Below are 23,470 nucleotides of genomic sequence, written 5' to 3'. Positions count from 1 at the left end.
TGTTTCCAGACATTCTTCATGGCAGGACGACACCAAGTGTTTGGAGAACTGTGACTACCAAAGTTTGCACCCCAGCGTGGAACTGCCAAGCAGACGGGTCTGCACGGAAAGGCCGCGGGCGTTCGATTCCCACCTGCTCCTGACACCCACACCCACCCATGCATGGCTTCCCTGTGGTGACAGGCGAGCCGCACACCTGACGCAGGTGCCGCTGCATCTCCAGGATGGTGCGAAGGGTGCACGGCGAGGGAGAGCTGACCGCCCCCCCCCCCGTGACCCTGCAGCCCCAGCCTGTTCCCTCTTCTGGGGGCACCTCCCCAGGCCAGGCGGCTTGGGCCTTTCTCATGCAAAAGTGCCATCTGCCTTGCTGAGAGGCAGCGCTGGGGATGCGCCGGGCGCTGGCTGGGGGGGGGGGCAGCCAGGCCTCGTGGCTACCCCGCCACCAGCAGCTGCCCCCCGGTCCGTCACCCTCCGCCCCGCTTGCTAGCCTCGGTCTCCAGGCCTCCAGCTGTGGCTGGCGTGGGCCAGGCCCCCACTGCGAGGTGCAGCTCGGAGGCGTGGGAGGCATGCCCTCTGGCAGGACACGCCACCAGCCAGCCAGCCCTCCGCCGGGCACTCCGGGGACACGTGCCGAGCACGGATCCCAGGGCAGGGCCCCGCTGAGTCAGCCGGCGGTCCAGCTCCAGCCGGCAGCCGCTTCCTCCCCAGCTGGGCCACTGACCCACCCAGCCCAGCTTGCTCACACCGACTGTTCAGGACCTTCCCCAGCCACCCCTGAACCCAGGGACCCCGTCCATCCATCCGTCCTTCCTTCCTTCCTTCCCGGTGAAAGATCAGAAAATGGCTGGGATTGGGCAGGGTCTCTTCCTGAGGTATGCCGAGAGCAGAGAAAAGGGCTCCTCTCGACAGAGACCTGGCACTGCGCATGAAACCCGAGAAGCAGCTCTGCCGGCGCGGGAGAGCCTGGGCGGAATGGCGGGGGCCCTGCGCTCCGGGGGATCCGTCCTCCGCCAGCCAGCCAGCCAGCCAGCCAGCGCGGTTCCCCTGCCAAGCCGGCATGGAGGGGAGAGGGGGAAGGGAGGTGAGGAGAACCAGATGCACACCGTGTCCCCCAGCTCGGCTCCGAGTAGCTGCAGGGGAGGGGAGGGGACGGAGAGCCGGCAGGGCAGGAAAGGCGGGAGGCAGGAAACAGGAGGATGGGCCGTAACTGGCCCCATCTGCGCTCACGAAGAGGGGAGGCTCCTCGGAGGAAGTCCCCACGGCGGCACGGCCACCAGGAGGGCGCCTGCTGCAGGGGCCACGGGCCGGCCGTCAGAGCCCGCACCTCCGGAGCGCTCCCGCCGATCGCTGGCGCCGCGGCTCCTGCGAGCCCACATTTGCTCCCGCAGAGGAGGCCCCTGCTGCGTGGCCTTCGCTGGCCGTGCCAGACGCCCCGGCGAGGTCGAGGGGAGGCCTCACAGCCCCGCCGAGGAGGGGCGCATGAGGCCAATTTCCCCCACGAACACACAACAGACGCGCTTCGTCGCGGAGACGCGTCAGCAGGAGGGGAACGGGCACGTCAGAACGGCATTTCCATCTCCGCCACAGGAGCCCGACCGAGGCCTCGGCCTGACAATGGACGGCCCGCTGAGCCTCCGGTTCACACGCACACCCGGCAAAAGCCGTGGCAACAGGTGGCGAGGGTGGCAATGAATGCACCACCCACGTGCCACTGCACTAGTCTGTTGAATTCCACGGCACGGTTCAGCCCTACAAACCGTGCCCATTTTTAAGGTGCTACGAGAGCCCTTCGGTCGCGCACGCAGCTTTCTCCCGCCCCTTGCCCTGCACGGGAGGCTCCCTCCAAGCACGTCCGAGTCCGGTGGACTGGGAGGGCGCGAGGACGGAGAGCGGCTCCGCAGGGCCTAAAGACGCTGGTGCAGTGAGCACTAGCGGCTTCTATTTGCTGATAAACCAGGCTACCCAAGCGCAGGAAAGGGAACGATTCAGCCAGTGGGGTCGTGCAGAACAAGCGTGAACAGAAGTGCAGGCAGCGGCAGCGGGACTCCGAGTTGGCCGGGTGCTGGAGCGCATCCAGCGGGACTGAAGTTGTGGAAAAGCCGGAGAAGGAAGGCGCACGCCAGGCCTGCGCTGAGGCGCCCGGACAGGGGAAAGAGGGGAAGGGGCCCGGGGGAACGTCTCCCCACCAGCACGGTGGCGAGCAAAGCCCGACGGAGGGGAACCCCACGGCCAGCATCCTCTGATGCTGAAAGCTGCAGGCGGCAGACACGTCCCTGAAAACCCCGTGGCGCGCATGCAGGAGGGGTGCGCGAGGCACACGTGCCCGCCCGCCCTCTCCCCGCCGAGGCAAGGGGTCTCGCGAGGCCGTCCTCGGGCCCCCCGGGGGACGGCCCCAGGCTCAGCCGGCAGCCCGCAGTACCTGCGCTCATGTCGATGAGCTGCTCCCTCTTCTGACGCTTCTCCTGCCGCTCCTGCTCTGCCTTCTCCTTGGCCAGCTTCGCTCGGCGCATCTTCTCCTCCAGCTCGTGGCGCTTCTGGTTCTCCTTCACGGCTTGCTGCGGGCGAGAGGCAGCGGGCTGGAAAGGCGGGCCTGGCGGGCCCACGGGCCTCCCTCGTGGCTCCCGGCCAGCGGACGAGGGCGGGCAGGGGGCCGGGCTGCGGGCGAGGGCGAGGCATCCAGCTCCGCGGGCAAACCGGGGCCGATGCGGGGCGCTTGGGGGCCCTCCGATGTGGGGCGCTCGGGGGCCCTCCACCGGGGAACGCTCCGAGGGGCAGACAGGCAGCCTCCGCCACGGAAGGCGCAGGACGGCAGACCGGCGGGACTGGAAGGGCGGGGTGGGGCGCGCTCACCATGAACATGCTCCGGAAGTTGTGCAGGTTGGAGAAGAATTCCTCAACGGAGGTCTTGCTGGCGTTGAAGAGGAAGTACTTCCCCAGCTCCTCATAGAGGCTCTCCATGTTGGAGTGCATCATCCGCAGCTTCTCGTACTGTTCCTGGGCTCCCTTGACGAAGCTGTGCGGCTCGAGTCAAGGCCAGCGCCCGAGCTGGGAGGAGCCCCCGGGCGCAGCCGGTCTCGCTCAGGCGGCCGCGGCCAGGCTCCCGGAGGCCCGCTCGCTTCGCTGTGCCTGGCCTTCCCAGCCAGACGCCCTGCGTGGCCGCCCGGGGTGCTGCGTCCTGCCCCGGGGAACACCAGCACCCTCCCCTCACCCCACGGCCCCGGCCCCGCTCGGCTCGGCTCGTCAGCACCACTGCCCTTCTCTGGCAAAGGGACGACCCACCGTCTGCACAGGGGCAAGTTATTCCACCCCCCGCAGGCCTCCCTTTTAGGACCGCGATCCAGGCAGAAAGGGTGGCAGGCTCTAGGAAGAGGGCGAGCGGGAAGCTCTGAAGGGGCTCGTCTGCTTGGCGTGGATGCTTGCAGCTACTCGTTCTCCACACGCGCCCACTGCCTGGGAGACATCGCTGCGGAACAGCGGAGTAAACCCTGGCCAAACGACTGCTAAGCAATGAACACGGGCGCGAGGACCACCCCAGGCTCTCTCTCCAGCACACGCGATTCGGAAAGCCGGGGGACTCACCTTGGCCCCTGTGCCCGGCCGGCCCGGCAACGCCCCCCTCCCCCGGTCTCAGGCCCCTTCCCCAGACAGCCCCGTGGCGCGCAAGGCCCTCCCTGCGGAAGGACTGAGCCCTCAGCACCGCCCGGGGCTCCCTCCCTCCCGCCCAGCAGGGCAGCACCCCACTTTTGGAAGGATATGTTCATTTTCTCTACGAATTTGTCCTTCTCTTCGGTGGCGCTGGGGAAATTGTCGACATCACGCTTCACATCTGCAATCTGCTTCTTCATGAGGTCCAGATTTTTCCGCAAGTTCTCAGCAGAGACTTGGGGGAGAAAGAGGCAGCATGGGAGCCGGGAATGCCACGCAGAGGGGTTTTACCTCCTGCCGGGCAGCTCGGAGAGGAGGGGAGGGGGTCGCCCCTCCAAGGCAAGTGGGCGAGCCAGGGGGCTTTTCCACCAGAGAGCTCCCCTGCCTCCAGAGTGGGCTGGCCCATCAGCAGGAAACCTGGGTGACGCCGGTGGTGGGCATCCGGGGGGCCACACGCCCTTCCTGTGGAGTGGCCCTCTCCGGAATGCCCCCCGGATGCCACATGTGCCGCTGCTGGGGACTCCATGCCAGGGCCAAGCTGCCCTCCATGTGGGGCGGCCGGCCCTGCTCCCAGGTGGCCACCCGGAAGGCGGGGCGGGCCCCGGGCTCCATGAGCAACCCGGGGGCTCAGCCATGCGCTCCCGCCGTCCGGACGGGCACGGCAGGCGCTTGCACACAACAGCGCGTGGCTCTCCCAGGGCAAGACGCAGCTCTGGAGCGGCCGACCTGGCGGGACTGCAAGCCAAGAGACGCTGCTGCCTGCAGTGCACTCATCCTCGCCTGGGGGACGCTTTTGAGAACTATCTTTGACCCCACGAATCAAGGGGCTCCACACTCTCCCGCCTTTCTCGGCCCTGCCCAGCTCTTCTCAAGGCTGTGGCTTGCTTTACAAGTCCGTCCATCCCACCTCTGGTCCTCTTCTGCTTCTGCCTTTGCCTTTCCGTAACATGACTGTCTTCTCCACTGCATGGCCTTGATGTGCCCAAAATACGGCAGCCTCAGTTTTGTCAAGGCGGCTCCCAGGTAACCTTCTGGCTTGATTTGACCCAGGACCCACGTGCTCCTCTTTCGGTTCGTCCGGGGTATTTGCAGAGCTCTCCTCTGGCGCCATTTCGAAGCCTCCATTTTCTTCCTGTCAGCTTTCTCCGCCTTCACAGCCAAACACAGTGCTCAAAAGCAGAGCGGTGCAGCTGACTCTGGCGCCACCGCCAGTGAACGCCCCCTGACGGGAGGAACTCCGCTAGTTCCTCCCGCATCTCAGCCGCCGTCTTCCAGGGTCGTGGCCGCAGCCTCCCTTTGAATGGATGACTGAGCCCAGGTGGGCGAACTCCTTCACAGTGCCAACTTCTTCAACGGTTGACAGCCACGTTCTGGAATTCTTCCGCAGCCGTGACCTTGTTTTCTTACCACTAGCTATCCATCCATCCATCCGTCTATTTATTAAATGCTTTTTTATCCCGTCCTCTCACAGGAGTCTCAGGACGGTGATACTGAGCCACAGTCCTGCTTCTGCGCTTTTTTCTTCCTTTTCCGTCAGGAGCTGTTTCAAGTCGTTGCTGCTTTCTGCCAGTAAGGCAATACAATCTTCATATTTTAAATTATCCGTGTATCTTAAACGACCGGTGTACCTTCCACCAATATTCACTCCTTCCTCCAATCCTACTCCAGTTTCCCTTACGATACGTTCCGAGTCCAGAATGAGCGAACAGGGAGAGAAAATACACCCTTGTCTGACAACTTTGTCTACGGAAACCGCAGGGCTCCGATGCAGGACGGCTGCGTGCCTTGAGAAGGGGCCTGCACGGCCCGTTTCCCCGACATGAGAGGCCCGACGAGATGGCGCTCCTGCTTTGCTCGGCCCTTCCTGCGAACGAACCTTGACCGCTCCGGTCCTCCTGCCAGCCTGGCCAGCCGCAGCGCCTATTTCTGCAGCTGGCTCTGGCAGGGGCTAATGTAAACACAACGGACCACCCCCCTTGCAAAACAGACAAATCGCCCGTTAGACTGCCCCCCAAAAGGAGCACAGGGAAGCCAAGACGGAGCGAACTCCCCTGCAACTCCAGAGACCTCTCTGCGGACCATGGGTGGCTCCCCCTTTTGTGGCTTGAAGACTACGGGCTGGGAAGAAGCGCCGTGGCACGAGAAGGTTTGCCCCCATCACACACACAAGCTTTTGCAAGAAAACCCCCGGGGGACAGCCTTGCGGCACGCCCGGCCCCAGATACCTTGGGAAGCCTTCTCCACGTGGATCAGCTCATCGGGGAACTTCAGCAGCTCCGGGTGCTGCTTCTCGCACAACTCGGCCACGAAGTGCAGCAGGGTCAGCTTCTGATCAGCAGACTTGGTGTCTCGGAGCTAAAGCAACAGGGAAGGAAGGGGCTGAAGGGGCCAGCACTCCCCCACCCCCCAGCCCTGGGCCGGTGCGGCCCGGGCAGGCTGGGCACCCTAGCGGGGCCCGCAGGCGCACCTTGCAGAGGTAGCTGATGTTGAAGCCGAAGGCGCCGGCATTCATGGAGCCGGCGTTCATGTAGTTGCCCACCAGCAGGATGAGGGAGAGCAGGCCGGAGAAGTTCTGGCTGCCGCGGACCTCCTCGCAGGCCGCCGTCACCGCCACGATCTCCGGCTTGATGTTCTCCACCTGCTCTGCGAACTGCAGCTTGAAGAGGATGGCACTGAGGCGGGCCATCAGGCGGGGCACCGAGCTGATCTGTGGGGACAGGGCCGGGCAGGCGTCACGCGCAGGCAGGGGCGTGGGGCAGCGAGGGCCCCGAGGAAGAGGCGGGAGGGCAGGGAGGCCGCCAGCATGGCCGCCGCTTCTCCGGCCACTGCCGTGTTGCCCGGTGGCACGGCACCCGCTGAGAGCAGCTCCAGGACGGGCAACGTGCCTGAAAGCCCTGCTCCGCCGGAGTCCCAGCGAACACGGCAGCCGCTCGGAGAACTCCAGCTGCTCTGCCCCGCTGTGGCTGCGGCAGTGCAGAGGCCATGAAGGGAAGCGACTCGCAGCGTCGCTCGTGGGAAGCGCTCCTGACAGACAGCGGGCAGCCTCCCCCCACTCCCCCACGGCTGCATCACTCCCCAAGTTTGAAGCAGGCATGCTGGCAACAACCGCTGCGAAGACATGACTGTCAGGCAGCCGAGGGACAGTGCTGGCCTCTCCCGAGGAGCCCGGCTCCGGCTCTGCTCTCGAGGGTCGGCCGGCCAGCCTGCCTCTCCTGGGGGCAGCTCTCCCAGGACTCTGTGGCCCAGCTTTGAAGGCCGCGCTCGACCGGGAAGGGCTGTGCGACTGAGCCTTCGGCCGGCGCTCCACGGAAGCAGAAACAGCCGGCCCGCCACCGGCTCCTATGGAACTGCGGTGCCCGAGAAGCCCGCTCGCTGCCACGGCTGCCCTGCACCCAGCGCCTCACCCTGCAGTGCCCGCCGCGGCAGACTTCCAGCAGGGCCTTCCCAGCGAGGAGGGCAGGAAAGCGACACCACAGGGGAAGGCCTTGCCCACCCACCAGAACTGCCTTCCCTCTCTTGCCCAGGCCAGCAGGGACCACAGCGGATCCGGACCCTTGGGGGCAGCCGCATTTCGGGGCTGGGGGGAAGCCCAGCCGGCAGGGCCCTCCGAACACGGCCAACCCCAGGAGGCCGGGCGATGCGGAGCAACAGTCGGGCTCGTGGGTCTCCCGGGGGCCTCGCGTTCAGACCTCGGAAAGGGGCAGCACTGATGGGAAGGGGTGCCGGACAGCGGGCAGGACAGACCGAGTGTGGGCACGGGCACAGGCACGAGAGGGGAGCCGCGCCACACCGCCGCCCTCCGCGAAGCCCAGGCCGGCCGCTCACCACCACGCCGAACTGCTCCGGCTCCGCCAGCTCGTCGTACTCGCCCTTCAGGTCCGCGATCATCTTCAGCTTGTCGGGCTCTGGCATCAGCTTCAGCAAGTTCTGGGAGAGGCAAGGCAAACGTCAGCAGGGAGGAGAGGGAGGGAACCGGCCTCGGCGCACTGCCCGCTTGGCCAAAGAAGCAACGGCGTTCGGCCTTGGCGGAAAGGAAGGGGTGCAGACCCTTCCCCCGAGGAGGGGGGAAGCTGCGGCGAACGAGTGCGCCATGATCCTTGCAACAGGCTTCGACGCATCCCCGTCCGGACAGTGGGGCCCGGGGGCTCTGCCCCTTCCCCATCAGGCCCCAGGCTGGTCCGGGCAGAGCTTTGCGCCGCGCCCTTCGGCAGCCAGGTTGGGGGGGGGGGCAACGGATCAGGCCCCCTTGGGGGTTGCCGGCTGGGAGCAGGCATGCCGGCCCCTCCGCCTGGGCTCACCTGCACCATGGACTCAGTCAGCACGGCCTCGTTCACCTCCAGGATGGCGGTCTTGATCTCCTCGTACGGCATACGGAAGGAGCCCAGGAAGATGGCTGCCGCGGGCAGAGAGGCGCACCGGTGAGTCCTCACGCCAGGTGGGACGGAGGTGCCCCAGGGCTCCCGCAGACAGCCCCCTCCCCACCCTGAGCCCCGCAGAGGCGGGCGGCACTCACACAGGTTCTGCGCATTCTTGGAGTCCAGCACCCGCAGCTCCTTGGCCTTCTTCTTGGACTGGCCCTTCTCCTCACTGTCCTGCTGCTTTCGGGCTGTGGGCAGAGGGATGCGGTCTGAGCCTCTGAGGGGCACCCGCACCCCAAACCGCAAGCCGGCCCACGTGCACCCGCCTGTCTCCCCAGCCCCCCATTTTTAAAGTGGAGCAGAACCGAGAGAGCAGCAAGAGGCGCAGGGAGGACGGTCCATGCCCGGCCCCGGCCCTTCTCCACCTGCCACAAGAAGCCTGCCGGCCACCACAGCTTGGACCGGGCGGTGGGGAACCAGGCCACCGGGCACGCAGGAGGCCCCTCGGAGAGCCGGGGCACACGCCCCTCCTCCGGGCAGGATGAGCCACCCCACCTCGCAAAGCGCCCCCTTGTGGGGGTTTGTGTGCCACAGCAGAGAAGACGGGCAGGGGGCTGCCCCGCCGGGCCCCCAGGTCCCATCCAAGACCCGCCGAGGGCCTTCCGCAGTCGAGGGCAGCCAGGCCGGCAGCCCCCGGGCCGGGCTCGGCTCCCCTGCCAGGCGGCAGACCGCACACTGGGAGAAATGTGCCGACCGCGCGAGCCGTCCAGGGTGGCCCCACAGGCCGGGGCTTTCCAGGCTAGGAACAGAGGAGGGGTGGCCCGCTTGCAGGGGCACCGCAGCCGCCGACTTCCTGGCAAGGGCCAGGCGCGGCACTGGGCAACCTTGAGACCCCTCCGAGGACAAGGGTGGTCCAGGGACTGGGAGCGACTGAACGGGAGGAGACTGAGGGGAGACGGGATGGCCCTGTTTGCCAAGCGCTCACACAGCGGAGGGCAGCGTCTCTTCCCGATCCTCCGAATGCAGGGTGCGGAGTAAGGGGCTCAAGTTGCTGGGAGCCCAGTTCCGCCTGGACATCAGGAAGGACCTCCTGCCTGTCGGAGCAGGACAATGGAGCCAGCGAGCCAGGAGTGGCCGGCCCTCCTCCCGCGGGGGGCATTCAAGAGGCAGCTGGGCTTAACGGGGGTCCTGCCCTCCTTGGCAAGTCCCACGGGTTGGCAGCACTTGTGGGGCTAGGCCTCCTCCCCTCAAAGGGATCCGCAGCCGATACCTATGTATTTATTCATGCAAGTATCTGTAGGCCACCAACAATTGCTGGAGCCTCCCGAGGCGGCCTGCAATACATGCAACACTGAAATGCCAGGAGGACCCGGAGATGCGCCGGCCGGCGGCTGAGCTTCAGCCAGCTCCTGATCCTGCGGGAGCCCTTCCTGGCACGCCAATGCAGAGGCCAAGCAGGCGCCCCCTGAGGCCGGCTTCTGGGCTGGGGCTCGGCCCCGAGCACCGGGCCCCAGGCAGGTGGGTCTGGCCGGACACGGTGCAGGAGGGGGGCGTGGGGCCTGGCACACCCCCCCCCCGGTCGCTGGGCCGCTTTTGTCGGACGGCCGCCGCTCCGGCCGGGCCCCTTCTGCGCCATGGCCTTCTGCAGCACCCCGGCCTTGCTCGAGCTCTCAAGCCGGCCCAGCAGGCCGGTCTGGGCACAAAGAAGCCCTTCAGCTCAGAAGCCATTCTCTGGGGCAGCGGCTTGCAAGGAGCGGGCAAGGAGAGCCGCTGACCTAGTTTTCTGCGCGCGCCCCGACGCCCAGCTGGCTGCATGGGCGGTAAGAGCCGCAGGCAGAGCCACCTTTGCGGGGCGGCCTTTCCCGAACGGGGTGGGGAGGCGAAGGGGACCTGGCAGCACGGCCTGATTCCTCTGAGATCGAGCTGGCTGCAAGCGGATCCCGCTGCAATCTGTGGAAGCCGTTCGAGGCAGAAGCAGAAAGGGGCCGGCCAGCCTTGGTGTGCAGAGGGCTCCCCAGCTGGCACACCTTCCTCCCACGTCCTCCCGCAGCTTGGACCACCTGGCGGGGCCACCTGCCTCCCCCTCCTGGCCTCCAACGTGGGTCATTTTCAGACAGCAACCACGGGCCGGCAGCCAGCTCTCACGGCCCATGCATGGAGGGCTGGGACAGTCCCTGTGGGGCGCCCACGGAGGAGGAAGGGCCCTCCCTGTGCTGCGAGGGCACCTGTGGGGCGGCTGTCCCTGGCAAGAGCGGCCAGGATGCCGGCTGCTCTTGCCCAGCGGCTCACCAGGTGATGGCACTTGCCAGCCAGGTTCGGGTGCTACCACAACTGCCCTGCCCCCCGGTGCAGCAGGACCGAGAACCGCCCTGGGTCACTGCCTCGAACAAGCCCCCCACCGGAAGTGGCCCAGGTGAGCGGGGCGGGACCCCCCTCGCTCGCACGGCAACGGCAGATCCGGCTCTGAACGGCGGCGCTGCAGAGGGTAGCGCCGGGCTCTGGGGAACCAGTTCTCCCCAGAAAACGGTTCCCTGCAGCAGGAAAGTGAGGGGCAGAAGCGAGGGCGGGCCGATGGCGGGGGGGCGCGCTTTGCGTGGGAGGAGGGACGCCTGGCCAGGCCAGGCCCGGCGGCTTCGGCACGGGCGAGGGACAGGCCCGGGGAAGCGCCCTGCACCCGAGCCGTCCGGCAGCCGCGAGCGCCGTGCAGGGAGGCAGCCCGGGCAGGGCCCGCGCCATGGGACACCCCAGGCCAGCCACTCCTGGGAAGGAGGGATGCCTTGCAGGACCCACACCCTCCCCACACGGCAGGCTCACGGCCGGCCAGCAACCCTCCGGCTTCCAGCCGTGGCTGCGCAGCCCCCGTTTCTGCCACTTGCTGCTCGGACACGCGGCCGGGACGCGCCTTCCGGCTCCGCCGTGGGGCTGGCCGGACGGCCCTGCCTGCTCGGGAGCAAGGAGAGCACAGCCCTGCGGGCCGGCCTCTGCAGAGGGGCAGCACCCGCCAAAACCCCAGAAGGAACGGCCGCAGGTGGAAAATAAAACGGACACTGAGGCTGAGCTGGGAGAGGGAACAGGGCAAATTTCAGCCCCTTATTCCTTCAGTCCACAAGAAAAGGTCTAAATATTGGGCGGGTCCATCCTCTTGCTTTAACAGCCGTGGCTTCGCCACTGGGGCTGCAGGGCAATTTCCCCCACGGGGGCAAGGCGTCCTCCGTGCTCCGGAGGGAAGGCTTTGCCAGCACCACCGCCATTCCCGTGGGCTCAGCGGTGGCTGAATTCTGCGGGGGGCTGAGTGCTGGGGGGGAGCGCAGGCTGTCCAGATGGCCAGCTGGGGAACCCCGGCTGAAGGGGCTCGGCACGGCTTAAGCGCCACACTTGTGCACGCACACACACACACACACACACAGCGCCACCCATCTTCCGCCAGACAAAGCCTGCATGCCTGACGGATGTGGGGGGGTGCGTGCGTGTGGGGAGGGGGGCAGGAAGTCCCATCAGGCACAGCTGCCTCTGACTCAGCCCGCCCCCGGCCCCTCCCTCGCTCCGCTTATTTTCCTGCGCCACAGATACAAAATGGAGCCTGCGGAGAAGGCGGACCAGCCTCTAAAATGGCCGAATGCGGCAAAGGAAAAGCCGCAATGGGAAAATGGGGCAAGGGCGCCATCTGCTGCCTGGACGGCACCACAGCTGGGAAGGCCAGCCCTGCAGCCGGCAGCCAGGACGAGGGGCTCTTCCCAGGAAAACTGGGGCGGCCGGCTGGATCGGGCCCTGGCTCCAGGCGCCCCCAGGCAACGCTTCGCTCCGGGCAAACGTGGAGCACGGTCCGTCCCCACTCTGTGATGTGGGTGCCCGCCAGGGACCCTCGAGAAGGCGCCACATCCATACAGAGAAGGAGGCTGGCTGGGCGCAGCATCTTGCTGTGCCCTCTCCCTCGGCGCCAGAGCCACAGGGCTTCCCCATGCGTGGCCCCGGCCGGGGGGCATCACGGGTGTGGGCTGGCCCTTTTGGGCCGGGAGCAGCCGCTCCTCCCGCAACCCAGGAAGCCCTCCGGCCATGCCCCCAGAGCCGCTGCTTCCTGGCGGAGGCACCCCAGGTCACTGTGCAAGGGTCTCACCGCCCCTGCCCAGTCGGCGCTGGTCTGTGCTGGAAAGAGGTAGGCGCTCAACTAACGCCTGGCCCCCGAGGGCCCTTCCTTGTGCAGGGGAAGGCCCCGCACGCGGGTGCTCAGCGCCAGAGCGCTGCTCCAGCGACCAGCCACTGGGCTGGCCAGGCAGGACACGCACCGGCTGGCTCTGGAGGAGCCATCCGGCCGGCGGCACACTGAGCGCTGAACAGCACCCGTGGCTCATGCCGGAAACGCCCCCCAGCCACTCACTGCTGCCCAGCTGGCCAGGATGATGGGATCTGGATTCCAAAATCTGAGCCGCATCTGGTGGATGCCTGACCCCGAGCTGCATCTCACGCTGCAGATCGCCGGTCGGAGCAAGACAGACGCTGGCCCACGCTCGGGCGCAAAGCGGCCTGGGGTGCTGGGGCCCACGGAGAAGCCGGAGGTGCTTTGCCCAGAGGCCCAACTGCCACAGCGAGGGGGGCACCAGGGGCCCTGCGCAAGCGCCCAGGGCCAGCAGAACCACCCAGCACATGCCTCAGCACAGGGGTGCTGGGAATGAGGGCTGACAGGCCGGGGCTGGTCCCCAGGCGGCGCTGCCGGCCCAAGAGCCCCCCGGCCCTGCGGCATTCGGGGAGCAGAGGCCGGGCAGGTCCCAGCGGCGGGCGCTGGGGAGAGCAGGGCGGAAGGGCAGAGAGACGTGGGGGACAACGGGCTGGCCAGGTGGGCTGCTCAGGAGGGGGCCTTACACACCTGCCCGGCAGGGGGGCTCAGCAGCCTCCGTGGGGATGCCAGGGGCAGGGAGCAGTGCTCAGGGCAGGGGGAAGCCTCCCTGAGCGTGGCAGTCCAGGGCACGCCTGCCTCCCGGCCTCTCTCATGCACAAGCTGGTGTGCACACTCACACACACACACACACACACACGAAAGCAGCCGAGGAATCCCCGAAAGGAGGCACAAAGCCCCCATTCATGCGCCCCGGCTGCCGGGGGAGGGAGGGGGGAGAAGGAGCGACAGATGCCGGCCAGCCGGATGGCCTGCCAGAGCCGCCCGCCTCCCCTCCCCTTCCTTTGTTCCCGAGAAAAGGAGGCCAGCGGGAGGGGCGGAGGGGGGAGGAGGGGGAGGAGGGGGCGGGCGGGGAGGAAGCGGCCACCGCCCGGATGACACAATGTCAGCCGACTCGGCCCGCCAATCGGGCGGCCCTGACGTCACGGGCCGGGAAGCGAGCCAGGGCGGCTCAACTGCGCTCACCTGGCGCATGAAAAGCGCACTGCAGGCGAGCCGACAACTCGCCCATGCCCCCGCAGCGCCCCGAGGAATGCGCCCTCCCGGGCCTGGGGTGGGCCCGGGAAAGGGAGGCCACCCCCCCCCATCGGGGGACCCTGCGCAGAGCGCTCGGGACCCCCCACGCACGCCAGTCCGGGGCAGCGACTCCCACTCGACCCAGAGCATGGCGAGCCCCTTGCCCCACTGGGCGACCCGGGCTGCCCTCCGCTGGGGCGCTGACGGGCACTGGTGCCCCCCCGACTGCCGGGGCCTCCGGGGTGCAGCTGAGCCGGGGGGCTGCCAAACCTGGCTAGCGGAGCCACCTCTGGCAGGCTGCCGCTCTGCCCCTTTTTTCGTCCATTCGGGTACTTTCCAGAGGGAGAAGAGCGCATGGGGAGCCTAAATCCCTGTGGAACCCCCTGCCCCCACCCCCTACCTGAAGCCCCTGCGACCCGAGTCCACGTGCAGCCACGGCGATGGCGGGACGAGCGGCCCACACGTGCCGCAGCCTGTTCCTCGCGGCCTTTTGGACACACTTGCGAGGCGGTGCAAGCGGAAGGCGAACGGGAGGGAGCTGGACGAGCGGCAAAGCTCGCCAAGGAAGGGGGCGGCGATGCCACGCGGCTCCTGCACCACGCGTCGGGCGGCTTCCCAGCGCCACGCAGAGGCGGCACGCAGGCCACGCGTGTGCGGAGCTGCGCCCCAGCACGGGCCTCACCGCGGGCCCGTGTGCCGTGGCCTCGACTGGGACCCCTCCAAATGCCTCGAGGGCGAGCCGAGGGGGGCTCCTCCGCACAGCAGAGCTGGCCTGCAGCACCCCCTGCCCCCGGACGCAGGGCGGCCACCCACGCGGACGGCTGCAAACAGATCGGGCCAGTCCACGGCGGAGAGGCGGCCTTCTGTGGCCACGGGCGTGCCGGCCGGGGAACTCCTGCCCCTTCTGCCGGAGGGATCCTGCGGAAGCTGCCCTGCCCCCGTGGGCCCGGCATTCCAGGCGGGATGGGCTGCTGGGCAGATCCATCCCGGCCTTTCCTACATTCTCCGGCACGTGCGCGGTGATTGCACAGGCGTGTCCGGAAACGCAGAAGCAATGCCCGGTGTGAACCTGGCCCATTTTTTCCTCAGCCTAAGGAGGCAAGTGGGGGGCGGGGGGGTCATGAGGCCTGGGCATGAGAAGTGGGACTAGCGCCCCTCGGGCAGGCAGAAATTTCCCAGAAGCAGGAGTCCTGCCCTCGGTGGCGAAATGGAGCTGCTTGTGATCCCCGCGGCTGGACGCACCGAAGCCCGTCCTAGAGCCAGGCCTCCCTTCGGAGCAGGGGTCCTCACGCCACGGTCCGGGGGCCAGATCTGGCCCGCCATGCCCTTTGGACCCAGCACGCGCACCCGCGCGCGGGGAGGCCACACTTTGCTCCCTCAGAGAAAACGACCCCCAAGCAAGCACGCCGCGGCCTGGCCCGCCGGCCCGTGCCCTCACCGCCAGCACCCCCTTTCTGGCCCGCGCCCGGCCCCGGCACCTTTCGACTGGCCCCCCGGTTAAAGAGCCTGAGGACCCTGCGGTGGGTGCAGTTCAAGGCTTACAAGTGCGGGCTCCTCCGTGCCGAGGGCCGCCGGCCCGGCCCCACGGCACCCTCGGGGACGATTGTGCCCCACCCGGCCTGCTCCAGGGGCTCCGCTGCGCGACGTGGGCCATTCCCAGGCGCTGGAATCTGCGCTGCCAGTACTGCCAATGCAATGCGCCGCTTGCCCACAGGAGGGCAGCCTCCCACCGCGCTTTCCCTGGCCAAGAGGAAACATTCCTCTCCTGTGGAAGGACCGCTGGGGACTGGGTCCCGCACCCCGGGGGGCCTGCAGGGGCAGTGTGCCCCCACAGCAGGGCGGCCCCTCGAGGCATCGCCCCCCAACAACTGAGCCAACGCTTCTCAGATTCTGCAGATAACTTGCTTCCCCCGAGCTGTGCATTTTGCATGAACTTGTGGGTCATTTTCCCCCACAAATGTTTACACAAAGACACGGTGGGGGAAAAACTGGAGCAAAGCTGCACGTGTCTCCCCTAGGCTAAAGTGTGAAAATGTGCATCTTCCAGGGACTGGTGTCCCGGGAGAGAAGCTGCGCATTTTCAGGAATATAAATTAGCAAAATACGTACGGGCGAAGTCCAGTTCCCTCACTGGCATTCCGGGGGGACGGTGGGCAGGGCTGCCCTGCGCCCCCCCCCCCCCCGGTACTGCCTGCCTGTTTCGACCGTTAGGAGAACATAGCAGGAGAGACAAGAAAAGCAGGCAGTGGAGCTGCCAAGAGTCCACGTGGCTTTGGACACGGGGAAGAACCGGGCTCAGAACGAGGCACACGGAGCTGGGTCGGTTTCCTCCCTGCCACCCCCAGCAGGGAGGAAACGGGACGGGTGTCACCACAGGCCGGCGGCACTCACGTCCCGATCGCTCCGAAGGACCACTTCGAATCGGGCAGCTGGGCAGGTGGGAGGCAAGCGAAGGCCCGGGCAGACTCTGCGGCGAGGCTTTGGGCGAGCCCGCCACCCCTGCCCCGGCAACCTGCCCCGGTCGAGCGCACCAGCGTTCGCACATCGATGCCGTGGCAGGGCCCTCCCTCCGCGGACTCCGTGCCCATGCGGGGGTCTTGCGCCGATGCTCCAGAGCGCTGCAAAGCCGAGCGGGGCGCAGGCGGGTTCAGAGAGCGGCCCAGGGGCAGGGCGGGGGCCCCTTCAGAGCGGAATGGGAGCCCGTCAGAGAGAATCGGGAGAGACCGGGTGCCGCTGCACACGCCACACTGGGGCTGCTTTGGCGCGGGGCAACAATCCTGAAGCTCGCCTGCACTGCAGATGCCCCCAGTCCCACCGGCACCTGCAGCCCCCGGGGCCAGAGGCAGGCGGGAAGACGCCGAGGACGGGCCGGCGGTCCGTACTTCTCGGAGCGCATCCGGGAAGCGGTGACAGCAAGCCGAGTGTGCGGCAGGCCCCTCCGGCTTCTGCTCGCGGGGCAAAGCCGTCTGCATCACGCCTCCAAAAGCAGGCCTGCAGATTCCCTCAAGGTGAGGATCCAGCCACCCACCTGTTCGGCTGAACTGGAACAGTTTGCACCCCGCGGTGTGGGCAGCCGGGCACATGGGCCTCCTCCGTACTCTGGGACTGGGTGCCCCCTTGGGAAAGCAGTGCGGATATTTTGGGGCGCAGAAGGCGCCCTCAGTGCACTTCCGTCTCTCCCAGATGGTGCCTGCACGCTGGGCCAGAAACCGTGGAAGGGCGCGCGAGATGCCGAGGACACGTACGCTGGTCACTGGGACACAGCGGTGTTTCTAGAGCAGGGATACCGCCTCACAGGACGAGAGGGGCCCGTCCCGTCAGACGGCTCACCTACAGCATCCGAAAGGAGGGTGGCATGACGCTCGGCACAGGTATTTCCTATGCCCACGACAGCAGCGCTCGGGCCAGAACGCAGAAAAGGTGGCCCATCGCTCCAAAACGATGCCAGGGAGGGAGGGCAGACAGCTCTGTGAGCTGCACCTGTGTGATTCGCGCCCCGCACTGCCCCGTGGAAGCACGAGGCCCTCAGCAACGAGGGGACTCACCCTTGGCTGCAGGAAGGAGCAAACGGAGGCATCCCGGTCCGGCGTGGGCAGCGAATTGAGAAAGGGGGAGAGCACATGTCAGAATGAGTGCGGCACAGCACAACAAACCGTGTCACCCTGGCCCCGCCCGGCCCACGCGCCCCCAGTTCCCGCCCTCTTCTGCCTGTCTGCCGAAAATGGAGCCCGGACGCCCCCGAGAAAGCCCCCGTGGCCGCTGCTCCAACGCCGAAGCGGCAGGCGGGTCTCTGGGCCAGTCGTGGCCTCGAAGGGCGTCGGGGGACGGCTGGAAATAGAGCATCGGCACGGCGTCCGCAGGCAGCCATAATGCGCCGCAGCGTTTGGAGTATCGCCTGCGGTTCTGCTACCCCCGCTGCAAAAAGGGATCGCAGATCTGGAATGGGAAGACGTCGGGAGGCGGCGGGAGCGTTTGGGGTTTTCCAGCGCAGGGCAAAAGGGGGCCGCCCGAGGAGGTGCCTGCGGGGCCAGGAGGGCCAGGGGGGTGGAGGCCAGCTGCGCTCTCCCCGCGGGGCTTGGGGTCCTCCAGCCGGAGGAGGAGGGAGCAGCTGCTTCACCTGCCCAGCTGTGACCTCTCCCGATTCCTCGGCAAGACGCGGCTCTGGAGGCAGCTGTACAGCCACGGCCCTAAGCAGCAGTCGCAGAGCCGGAACGGCTGCCTCCCGGAGGGGGCTCTGGAGCCACGTGGCCCGCCCAATAACAGGGCCGGCCCAGTCCGCAAGGGAGAGGCGGCGGCAAAGTGGCCGTCCTTCGGCCTGCTCACTCCCAGCCACGCCTCTTCCAGGGAGAGCCCAGAGAAGCAGCTCAGCGCTGTGCTTCCCACGCCAACCGCAGATGCCCCGGAGCGGCCAGAAGCCTTGGCTCCGTGCCACGGGAGGCGGTGGAGGCCCCACTGGTGTGGGTGTTCAAGGACAGGCTGGACAGACACATGGCGGGCACGTCGTGAGTGGAGCCGGGGGTCAGACTAGATGGCTCGGGAGGCCCCTTCTGACTCACCCTGCTTCTATGTGTCCGTCAGAATTACGGATTCCCTTTTAGCATCTTGGCTGCTCAGGAGACCAGCCAGAAGCGGGTGGCAGGGCGGACCCCCTTCGGGCAGTGCCCCCTTGCCGCCTGCTCCTTGTGGACCCCCGCCCCTCGCCTGGCCCGCCTTCCAGGGGCGCACTCACACTTGGGCTGCGCCGTCGAGAAGCTGAGCGTCAGCTTGGCGAAGAGCTCGTCGCTCTCGAAGCGGTCCTCATTCGCCTGGGTCCAGAAGCAGTCCTTGGAGAGCTCCTGCACGGTGATCTGTGGGGAGCGGGAGAGGCGGGCAGTTGGTCGCAGCCCCCCGGCTGGGCAGGCAGGCGGCAGGCATGGCAAGAGCGCAGCCGGGGTCAGGCTGGGTGGCCCGGGAGGCCACTGACCCGCTCCGTTTCTCCACCCTGCGTGGGCCACCTGGCCCCGACACCCGCAGGGCCTCGCTCGCGCCGTGCACCTGTCTCCTGAGAGCAAGGGCAGCGGCTGCACCAGAAAGCCCAGCAGCCTGACGCTGGCGTTCGTGGGGCGGAGGCCACCCCCAGGCCGAGGAAGGGCCAGCTGAAGCTGGGGGGCTAGAAGGCACCGGCAGGCGCTCTGCCTCTGCGGGCTACTTGCGCGCCACGCCGGGGCTACCGGCCAGGCGCAGCCGGGAAGGGGCAGGCGCCATCCCCCAGGGCGGCTTGCCTGGGGCACAGAGCCCCCCCCCCCCGAGGGCACAGGGCCCGTGCGGGGGGTGCCGAGCGCACCCCCCGCCCGAGAGGCCCAACCCCTGGCCGAGGTGCTCCGGGCAACCTTGTTTGGCATGGCTGGCGAGAGCGGCTCATCCGAAGCCGGAGCGGCCCGTGAGACACGGGTACTGAAGCCGGCCTGCTCGGGGCCCGGAGTTCGGGAAGGGGCTTGCCGGGGAGGTGCCGCGGCAACAGGGAAGGGCCCTGACCCACGGAGGGGCGCGTGGGTCTCACTGGGGAGCCACCCAGTGCCCGGGGCACTGCCTTGTCTCCCTGCCAGCAGGGGCTCTCCAGCTTGCAAGCTCTGCCCGGCACGTCTCGGGGCCTTGCTGCTCCTGCGCTGCCCGGGGCCCCGGAAGGGAGGCCTTCCCCCCGCCCTCACGTGCCCTTCCTTGGGCCACCGCCCAGAGAAGGGGGTCGAAGGCCCAGCTGGCCTGCAATGCTGAGCCGCCCGCCTTCGGAAGCCAGTGGGGAAGCCGGGCCTCCGCGCAAGAGGGCAGGCTTGCCCAGGACGGAGCGGCCCTCCCCCAGGCGGTGTGGGGTTCCACGGTTCCCTAACCCTAGCCCTCCCCACGCTCTCCGGCAGAGCCGAGCTCCGGCAGGGTGACAGCCACGGCTGGCCAACGCGCTGGGGCCAAAGCGGGCCCTCCGGAGGGGGTGAAACGCAGGAGCCCCCCAGCAGGAGGGCGGCCCATCCAGGAACTGGTGAGCAGGACGCCACCTTGGACCAGTTCGTTCTCCGCAGCGGAGCTTCCGGCTTATACTGCTTCTTCGGAGCCAATCCAAATGGAAGCGCTGGAGCAGCAGGAGCCACTGGCCCGAATCCCGGCGGCATGGGAGGGGGAGGCACCCCAAGCCCCATAAGAGGCGGCGGTGGAGGCACTTGCGCCATTCCGGGAAGAGGCGGCGGTGGAGGCACTTGCGCCATTCCGGGAAGAGGTGGCGGCGGAGGCACTTGCGCCATTCCGGGAAGAGGTGGCGGCGGAGGTACAGGCGCCATTCCGGGCAGAGGTGGCGGCGGAGGTACAGGCGCCATTCCGGGCAGAGGTGGCGGTGGAGGTACAGGCGCTATTTCCGCCATTCCAGGAAGAGGTGGCGGTGGAGGTACAGGCGCTATTTCCGCCATTCCAGGAAGAGGTGGCGGCGGAGGTACTTGCGCCATTCTGGGCAGAGGTGGTGGTGGGGGAGGAACGGGCACTGCCCCGGAAAGCGGAGTTGGTGCTGGTGGGGAAGCCCCGGGGAGCGGGGGGGGCGGGGACGACGGCAGACCCGGCGGCGGCTGCGGGGGCGCAGAGGTGGCCTCCGCCAGCTCCCTCTTGGCCTCCTCCAGTTCTCTTGCCAGTGCGGTGACCTGCGTGGGCGAGAGAGAAGGGGGTTGGTGGGGTGTTCGCACAGATATTCGGGGAGTGAGCAAACGTGGGCAAGCTGGTGGGACGGTGGGGGCAGAGACGGGTGGCACGCAGTCCCTGTGCCCCCGGGGGGCTCGTCTAGGCCCAGACACGCTTGCGCTCCCCACGCCCCACCCGACGGCCAAGCTCCCAGAACCACACAGAGCCCTATCCAGACCGTCCACGTTCGAACAGCAGTGCGCAGATGCAAGGGGTGGGGTGGGGTGGGGGGTGTTGCTCTGCTGGGGTCCCCCACACCCAGCCTGCCATGTCAGAAACCACAGAGCTGCTGGCGGGGTTTCCGGGTCCTCTTCTCAGCAGAAGGCCGGGAACAGCGCCCCTCCACCCGGCCGGGGCTTCGAGAAAAGCACCTTCCCCACCCGGGGCAGAGGAGGGGATCGAATGCAACCGCACACCAAGGTTCCCCGTGGCTGCACCAGCGGCCGTGCAGTGCGCATCGGCGCCTGCACTAGTGAGATCGTGGGAAGGGGTGCCACGGCCTGCGCCACCGCTGCCACTAGCAGAGCCGCGGTGCCGGATCGAGGCCTCGGCGGCGATGCGCGGAGGGCCGCTGCGAGCGCCAGAGGGTTTGCGCTAGTGCCGCGACACCGCTGCACAAAACCCGCCCCGAGTCCGCCGGAAAGCACCCCTTGCGCTCTCCTGCACCTGCGCGACCATCACCCCGTCCCCCATCCAAGACTCAAGCTGCACGTTGGCGATGCTGGAAGGAGCAGGCCAGGAAAACATCCAGGGCCGGAAGTGGGGCCGGGCCACCACGACCCGAGGGCTCCGCCGCACACTCACCGCAGCCAGCTCGTGCAACCCGAAGCGCGCCCGTGAGCACGCCACGTGCTGCTTTCACCAGCTCCGACAAAACAGCTTCGTCTGTTCCCCTCCGGCCCGGAGCTCTGCCCAGGCTCCTCCACCGAGCGAGTTGCAGGACTCGCTGCTCACAGCTCCCAGCCCGGCTCTGGACGCCTGCCGGAAGGCCAGCTCCACGCCAGGAGAGGCCGGCAGCGCTCCCTCCCGCGCACCAAGCACAAGTTTCTTGGCTTGCGCTAGGAAGCCCCAGGTGTCCCTCACGCCGAGGGGGACCCTTCTGGCTGAAGGACACTCCCCCAAATGGCCCGTGTCAACAGCAGGGGCCACACTGCATGCGGAACAGACGGAAAATCACTTTCCTATTTTTGGCGGAAGGGAAAACACTAAGAATCACTTCAAGGACCTTGCAGATAAGGTGACTTCAACAGCTCGGGCCTGGGAATCCCTGAAGGAGCGCCGTCCCCCCATGTGCCCCCCGCTCCTTGAGAGCCGAGGCGGAGGCCCTGCCCCGGGAGCCCAACGCGGGGGAGCGCAGGAGGGCCTTCCCCGTGGTGGCACCCCGACTGTGGAATACGCTCCTCGGAGGGTTCGCCTGGCGCCGACATTATATTCTTTTTGGCACCGGAGAAAGCCCTTTTTATTTTCCCATCATTTTAGTGTTTAATTGATTTTAACTGGGGCTTTATTACTTCAGATTGTCAGATGCTGTGCTGTTTGGTTTTATTCTACCCGTTTCTTACTGTAAGCCGTCCTGAGACGCTCGTGGTGGATGGGACAGAAAAGCTTTTCATACATAATAAGTTAATGAACACCCACCAATAAAGGTGGCTTGAATTGTACCGCACCTTTCTGCCGGAAAGGGATACTTGAGCCAGCTCACAAGCCAGTCGTCTAAAGGCCCGGGCGGCTCGTGTGCGGAGTGGCGCGGTGGCGGTGGGCCTCTCCTTCGCCGCAGAGGCCCTGCCACCGCACGGCCGCGGGCAGTTTCCACGGACTCTACGTGGAAAGCGCGGCCCCCGCCCGCCCTCGGCAGCCAACGGAGACCCCGACGGCGCTCGTGACGCCCGCGCTCGGCCCGCACCGCTCGGCCCCCGACCGCACCTCCTCGTGCAGCAGGGCGCCGGCCGCCTCCAGGCTGAGCTTCTCCGAGCTGAGCTGCTGCTGCTGCTGCTCCAGCGCCGCCTTCTCCTGAAGCAGCTCCTGGATCCGCTGCTCCAGGTCGCTCTCCTTCTTCTTCATTTCCACTTGCAGCTCGTGGCGCGCGGTCAACTCGGCGTCCAGCTGAGGGGAAAGGATGACGCTCCGTAAGCAGGCCAGCGTGCCCCATCCTGCCTGGTCCCAAGGCCGAGGCCGGTGCCCCTTTCCGAACCACGTAATTCAGAACATGGAAGAGGCTTCGGCAAACAGATTTCGTCAACTTTAGGCCCATCAAGGACAGGAAGGAAAGGGAAAAGTTCAGACAGAGAAATGTTCGGTGCAACAAGAAGAACCAGGCCCCTTGTCAAAAAGGAGATTGGGGAATAAGCAAGCGGTGCTGGATGAATGTGGACTGTCAGTCCGGTGCCGCCGTGAAGGCAGGCTGGGGGTCGGGATGCCAGGGGCGGCTGAGGGTCCTCTGAGGGATTGTGCTGGAGAGGCACTCGTTCCTGCAGCCTCCAGGGCAGGAGGCGGCTCCGCCTGCGCTTGCTTTGGCGTGTGGGCGTCTGTATTTGGGATTGCTTTAAAGATGCCCGTGAAGCACCATGGCTGTGATGCCCAGAATTTTAAAAAGGGGAAAGCCAAGCCAAGGGAGAGAAGATGCCTAAGTAAGACCAGGCAGCCGTGACTTAAATGGGATTCAGCAAGGAAAAGGAACAGCGAGGGAGCAACATGAGACGCAGGGGGAAAGCAAGCGAGAACGCGCAACCTTCTTCTCCAGCTCCGTGGCTTTGGCTTCGCTTTTCACCACCTTTGTTTGATCGATCAGGTTATCTGGAGGAAAACAGCAGACCGGTCAGGAGCCACGCGAAACCTCCCCCTGAAGCCACCGCCTCCGGAGGGCCCCGTCCCGTCCACCTCTGGTCCCCCTCACTTGGAGGCACAAGCAGAGACTGCTGAGGGTCTCTCTGCCTCTCGGATCCTCAGCGCTCGGCCCCCAAGAGGGACCCCCTCCTCCACACGGGCACCGCCACAGCAGCCCTGGGGACGGCGGAGTCCCTGCACACCGAAACGGATGGGGAATGCCTGCCAGGGTGGCCAAAACCTCCCTGGGAAGAGGCGCTGTGGCAGCCCGTCCCCGGTGCGGAAATCAGCCCGGCGCCTGGCTCTTTGCCAGCGCAGGGAATGGGCGACACGCAGCGCAGCAGCCGGGAGGAAAAGGGCTTGCGTGCCGGGTCCGGCCACCCGGTGGCGGGGCCAGCCGCCCCCGACTCACCGATGAGCCCCTCGATATTCAGCTCAAGGTGCCGGCACCGGAAGTCCGGGTCCGCCCCGTTCTTGTGCAGGACGATCTGCGAGACGCACTCGTCGATCAGCCTGAAGTACTGGGGCCTGGAGCAGGAGACGG

General features: G+C 67.2%; 1 protein-coding gene across 1 annotated transcript in view; it reads right to left on the bottom strand.

Annotated features, from left to right (window-relative positions):
- DIAPH1 (diaphanous related formin 1) overlaps positions 1–23,470 on the bottom strand; it is a 54,512-nt gene that overhangs the window by 10,962 nt on the left and 20,080 nt on the right. Inside the window, exons 13-26 of the mRNA XM_044442883.1 lie at positions 23,339–23,454; positions 22,832–22,896; positions 22,027–22,206; positions 19,437–20,066; positions 18,140–18,257; positions 16,956–16,961; positions 8,159–8,251; positions 7,944–8,038; positions 7,471–7,572; positions 6,113–6,352; positions 5,871–6,000; positions 3,756–3,880; positions 2,851–3,015; positions 2,420–2,555 (exon numbers count right to left, since the gene is read on the bottom strand). Coding sequence (XP_044298818.1) covers positions 2,420–2,555; positions 2,851–3,015; positions 3,756–3,880; positions 5,871–6,000; positions 6,113–6,352; positions 7,471–7,572; positions 7,944–8,038; positions 8,159–8,251; positions 16,956–16,961; positions 18,140–18,257; positions 19,437–20,066; positions 22,027–22,206; positions 22,832–22,896; positions 23,339–23,454 — 2,201 coding nt within the window. The remainder of the gene's footprint in view (positions 1–2,419; positions 2,556–2,850; positions 3,016–3,755; positions 3,881–5,870; positions 6,001–6,112; positions 6,353–7,470; positions 7,573–7,943; positions 8,039–8,158; positions 8,252–16,955; positions 16,962–18,139; positions 18,258–19,436; positions 20,067–22,026; positions 22,207–22,831; positions 22,897–23,338; positions 23,455–23,470) is intronic.

This window comes from Varanus komodoensis, unplaced genomic scaffold (genome assembly GCF_004798865.1).
Source record: "Varanus komodoensis strain SLA01 unplaced genomic scaffold, ASM479886v1 scaffold40, whole genome shotgun sequence".
Classification (NCBI taxonomy): domain Eukaryota; kingdom Metazoa; phylum Chordata; class Lepidosauria; order Squamata; family Varanidae; genus Varanus; species Varanus komodoensis.
The sequence above is the reverse complement of the archived record's forward strand: the minus strand, read 5'-3'. Positions and strand labels throughout refer to the sequence as shown.